The sequence below is a fragment of the Haliotis asinina genome, chromosome 14 (genome assembly GCF_037392515.1).
Source record: "Haliotis asinina isolate JCU_RB_2024 chromosome 14, JCU_Hal_asi_v2, whole genome shotgun sequence".
Taxonomy (NCBI): Eukaryota; Metazoa; Mollusca; class Gastropoda; order Lepetellida; family Haliotidae; genus Haliotis; species Haliotis asinina.
The window spans coordinates 44,009,179-44,015,178 of NC_090293.1; the positions used below are offsets into that span (position 1 = coordinate 44,009,179).

A 6,000-nucleotide genomic window follows, 5' to 3' on the forward strand; every position below is an offset into this window, starting at 1 on the left:
CACATCAATTAATGGCATATAAATGGACTAGGGGGCATAACACATAAGAAAGAGCGTACTGAGGTTTTGTTGTTGTTGTTGTTTTGGGGTTGTTTTTCTGTTTGTTTGTTTGTTTTGTTTTGTTTTTGTTTTTTTGTTCAGTTTTGTTTCTTCTTTAATATTTTTAAGTTGCTGACAATAGAATGGCAGATAATGGCAGAAAATCGTTCACGTTGTGATACAAGCAACAAATTATGCAGGCATGTTCACTAATGTTGGTCACTCAAAATTCCAAATGGCCGCCATTTTTCAAGACGGCTGCCATACAATTACTGTTCATGTTTATGTAACATCGGCACAGTATCAACCATTTAGTAAAATCCACAGAAAAGTATGTACATAAATGTACATATGTAGTTCTGTGTGGTCTTCAGCAAAGAATAACAAAGTAAATGTCCTAGCCACCGACACTATTTCCATTGGGCAGAAAATGCAACAAAACCGGGGAAAGAGAGTATACCCAACGCGAGTACCTGAACACAATATAATAACAGGGCGGGTAGAAGTCTGATCGGACGTGCCCTTTCCAAATTTTAGCTTAAAGGAGCAAACAAGTTATCATTCGGACCCACTCGGCTCGTTCCGTTATCATCACCACCAAAGGGATCGGGTTAAGCTGAATGACGTTTCGGTGTATATAATCTGGTCATTGTGATTTGTCTCAAAGCGAAAATATCGATGATGCCTTAGATATTGTTGTGTTATGGTTTGTGTAAACGTTATATCAACTGATGTTATCTTGTGCTTTTTCAGTTTTGTTTACAAATTGTCCTGTCGTTTCAGGTTTGGTGGTTGCTGTGAAAGATCACGAGCACTTCCGGTTGAAGCTTGTATATAGCCGCAAGAAGAAAATACAGAATAGTCTAAGAGACACAGAAATAAAACTGCAAATATTTAGGGTAAGGTTTATATAGATATCTAGGGGCGGTGGGTAGCAAGGTGATTAAAGCGTTCACTCGTTCGATTACCCAGTAATTTCTGGTATTTGTGATATTACTGGAAGAGGAAAACAAGTGGGAAAATGTGCTAAATCCTTACTTATATAGTAATATAAATGTCAAAGATTTAAACTTAGACAAATGGCCACCTCTTGGAAAAAAGCACAAAGATATATGCCTGTTTGCAAAGTCCAAAGTATGGATACATAAAGTTCATTGGAAGCAATTCCTTGTCAATACTCGTAATAGCCTCTGGACAGTTGTCCATGATGTCATGACATTTGTCCATAGTGTTATTATACCTTTAGATATTAGGACGCATGAAATCCCAAATACGTAATCCCGAAAGGCGTGGTATCACACGCTTCACTGCCTTCCCAATCTGCGCATTCTTGACCAACTTGTGTTATTCCCGGAGATGCCGAATGCCTTCTTTGGTGTAAACGGAAAAATACGAGTGTCCACGAATGCCAGTCGGTGGTTTATGTAGTAAGGGAGGTAATTCTTTTTCCTCCTTGCGGTGTGTGCACAGCATATGGTTCATATGTGTTTGGGTTTTTTCTGTGCATTAAAACATGGCAGAATATGTTATTATTAATGAATCTCCGCTATCGAAGATACCACGTAAACAGCCATAAACATCAAAACACCGAAAGTTTTGACAATACTGGTATTTCAGCTACCATGGTCTAATGAAACGCAATATTGGATCAAAGGCACTGAAAAGTGAATAATTTACATAAAGGTTCATTTTACACTTGAATGGACATCATGATCCTGGAAAGTGTAAAAAATACTTAAATTTAAATGTTTGTTTTATTTCTATCAGTTTCTGTCTGGCAGTTCCTAACCTATATCCATCGTCTCGAGGCACGGTGCAACAAGTGTCATTTGTTTCAGTCACACTGCAACGTTACAGTGTAGTTATTTCCTGCAGTTAGTAACTAATCTGGCACATCGACGTATTTGTTGTATATGTATTTCGTTCCAATTCAACGTGAAACAGCAATGATGTATGTCTGCTGTATCTATCAGTCTCAGTGCAACGTGGTTTAAGATGGTATATATGTTCTGCGTCTTTCAGTCTCAGTGCAACGTGACACAAGATGATATAATTGTTCTGTATCTTTCAGTCTCAATGCAATGTGGCACAAGATGATATATTTGTTCTGCGTCTTTCAGTCTCAGTGCAACGTGACACAAGATGATATGTTTGATCGTATCTTTCAGTCTCAATGCAACGCTTTACGTAAACTATGCATCACCGAGGGGGTGGATGAGTGGAGGGTTGAACAGCTTCTACGTATTGACGAATACGTTGTTAGTAAGTACCACTTCTTAATACCTTACTCCTTATGTCTTTACGTCTTTACTCCTTAAACCTTTCGCCCTTACTCCTTGTGTCTTTACATCTTCACTCCTGAAACATTTCGCCCTTACTCCTTATGTCTGTACCTCTTTAATCCTTAAACCTTTCGCCCTTATTGCTGTCTTTACGTCTTTACTCCTGAAACTTTCGCCTTGTGTCTTGACGTCTTTACACCTTAAACCTTTCGCCGTTACTTCCTGTCTTTACTTCTTTACAACATAAACTTTTCGTCATTACTTCATATGTCTGTACGTATTTACACCTTAAACCTTTCGACCTTAATCATTATGCCCATACTCCTTAAACCTTTCACCCTTAATCCTTATGTCTTTATGTCTTTACACCTTAAACTTTTCGACCTTAATCCTTATGCCCATACTCCTTAAACCTTTCACCCTTAATCCTTATGTCTTTACGTCTTTACACCTTAACTCTTTCGCCCTTGCTCCTGTCTTTACGTCTTTACAACTTAAACCTTTCGCCATTACTCCTTATATCTTTATGTCTTTATTCCTTACACCATTCGTCGTTAATCCTTATGTTCTTACTCCTTACTCCTTATATCGTTAAACGCTTATCCCTTAAGTTCTGATCTCCTTACCCCTTTCACCTTTACTTCTTATTATCCTTCTCCATACTTCGTATGCCTTTATGTCCTTAAGTCCGTATATCCTTACTCCTTTTGTTCTTACTCCCTAAGTCCCTACTCCTTACCTATTATATCCTTACACCTTATGTCCTACCTCCTTACGCCTTATAGTTTTACTCCTTACGTCGTTGCTCTTTACTAATTGCTCCTTAATCATTACTCCTTAATGGTATCTTAATGTGAAAAAAGTGTTTCAAAGTCGTCTTTATTGTACTTTGAGACAAACGTTAACAGTGGAAAACTTTCGTCGCGTATGAAAACACGACAGGTAGACACGACGTAAAGTGCTGTTCCCGACACCGACTGTTTACTGTTCAAACTAATCCCGAGGTAAATGTTTTATCTTTGGAATAGGCTGAAAGGAAACTCTGAAACAATATTTATCAACGATATGACGTTCGCCCCATACATCTGATGAAGCTGTCGTAAAATATCTCCCCCGGGCACAGTTGGAGTTGAAAACGAGATTCCGCAAGCGTTGTTATTCAGCACTGCTGAGGCCTCCCGCACTTGGCTTCAAGAACGAACATTCCTGGTTCGATCCCATAAATTTAAAGTTACAAGTCATGTTTACCATTTGGACTTTACATGAAATAATAAATGTTTGAATTTTAATGTCTACTACGAGGACATATCTCATGAATAGACGGTCATGCCCAACAGAATATGTTCTGTTTATTACGAGGACTTCTTCAGATTATATATCGAAATATATGAAAATTTGAAAATTTAAATGGAATAGTAATACTACTACTGCTTCTACCACTACTGCTACTACTACTACTACTACTACTACTACTACTACTACTACTACTACTACTACTACTACTACTTGTCATGCTTGGTGACTTGGTTGACACATGTCATCCCAATTACGTTGATCGATGCTTATGCAATCGATCACTGTTAGAATTGTAAGTAATAACAACTTCCAATAGTATATTGGGTATGTCAGCTTAACAGCGCTGTGGGTTTTCCTTCCTTATGCTTTATACTCAAGCTATTATGAAATTAATCTTCATAGAAAAGCCAACTTCAAACCCTTGAAAATTCGGGTTAAAATGAGTCATTAGCAACCCATGCTTGCTGTAGGAGGCGGCAGACGGGATCGGCTGGTCAGGTTTGTTGACATCGTAGACACCTAGCAATGTATCTCAATAGCGTAGATGGAGGTTCATGCTATTGATCACTAGATCGTCTCGTCCATACTTGATTATATGCTGACCCGCGACATATAGCTGGAATAAAGCTCTCTCAAATACCTGACAATGTATGTCCTTCATTTCAGACAAGGCAGGGAAGAGCAAGTGCAAGATTAAGATAGACAATGCCTCTGTGATACTCTTGGATGACCGGCGAGACTTCCCGCGGTTATCTCCCCGCCCGTCACTCTCCAATCTCTCGGAGGCGCGCCTGCGCGGTAGCCTCGTTCCCACCATCGAAGAAGAGGACTCCCTCAGCCCAGATAAGTCGGAGACTGAAGAGATAAAGGAATGCAAGGAAAAGAAGGAAAAATCTGGAAAAGAGATGAACGGAATAGGGACAAGTGATGGCAAGTCCAGTGTATAATAAATGCGAAACTCTAGCTACACACGTGATATAACCATGAGGGCTGAATCTGTGCCCCTTGATTATCCGAGGGACCTATTCACGCGATGCAATAGACGTGACTCGCCATATTTCAAGACTTCTTTGTGTATGGACAATCACTCTGGGATCTTTAAGCTCTCCAACAGATACACGTTGTAAGCCTTCAGTGAGTGAGTGAGAATGGTTTTACGCCGCTTTTCGCAATAGTTTTGCAATATCACGGCGGAGAACACGAAAAAAGGACTTGACATATTGTCCCATGTGGGGAATCGAACCCGGGTACGTCGAGCGTACGCATTATTCACTGGGCAACCCGACTGTACTGGAGCCTTCAGAAACTGATTGGAAGATTCGCGCGTTGATGGGTATATAAGGATTATCTTCGTGGTGGCGGTAGCGAAGAATGTGTGTGGACAGCTAGTTATGTTCATCATGGCAGTTCTTGGAGTGAATGGGATCGAACTGCTGCGCTTTGGATTTAACCTTACTGAGTAGTGGTGTTGTGTTGGAGAAGGCCAGTATGGACCCAAGGGATACCGGATGTTATTGTGTTAAACACGAGATAAACATAACTGGATAAAGAACATTTCATCTCGACATGTCGGTGTGACGTCATAGGTGACGTCATAGCGATATCATAACTCGACGATATCATCCTTTGCTATTCTCACTATGTGTTTTCCATACATTAGCACCTTGGATCGTACCTTCAACTGAAATCCGGCATCCACACATTTATATAAATTGAATATCGCAATTTGTTAGATACGTTATTTATTCATAGTCTATTATCACACCGGTGCACCGCACCTAATGCAGAAATGTGTCTTTCAGCAGTTGTATATATTCATATCAGTCCACTGAACATTGAGAGGCTTGGCAGCACGGATTAGTAGTGTGATACAGACGGCTTTTTGCGTTACTTTAAATGGTGTCAAAAGTGTAGATATTGGCCGAATATCCAGGTCTCTCATAGAGGCTAGGTACCTGAGCTTGGTATATTGCAGTGCATAAGGACCTCCTACCGTCTGTATTCCTCCACCCTGTGTGGTTGTTGTTGACACGGCACCCTCGTTGTGCACGACGATCCCATGCAAGGGAGGTAATCCACTTCATCCAGGGGAGACAACCTGTATCGATTTAGTTTGTGTCGGAAGTTTCACTGACGTAAATGCCTTTGATAAAGTATGCTAGCCTACGTAAGGCTGGGCAAACATTATATTCCCGATATTTACGTGTACAGTCTTCTTAGGAGCCCTCAGGGAATCCTATCCAATGTACATTTATCTTTAGTCGAGGTTCTTTGTAGAGTCTATCTTGTTTGTGTAAACAAATCTGTTTATGTTGTTATATTTTGTACAAGGACCCATAGGAGCTGCAATCAGGAAATTCAGTGAATGCGTGCGGAGTAGGAT

At 40.2% G+C, this 6,000-nt stretch overlaps 1 protein-coding gene across 1 annotated transcript in view; it reads left to right on the plus strand.

Moving 5' to 3' along the window:
- The window catches only part of LOC137261703 (uncharacterized), a 131,951-nt gene extending 126,353 nt beyond the window's left edge, over positions 1-5,598 (plus strand). Inside the window, exons 7-9 of the mRNA XM_067799484.1 lie at positions 823-938; positions 2,208-2,301; positions 4,284-5,598. Of these exons, the coding sequence (XP_067655585.1) occupies positions 823-938; positions 2,208-2,301; positions 4,284-4,564 (491 nt within the window). The 3' untranslated portion in view covers positions 4,565-5,598. The remainder of the gene's footprint in view (positions 1-822; positions 939-2,207; positions 2,302-4,283) is intronic.
- Positions 5,599-6,000: the final 402 nt, after the last annotated feature.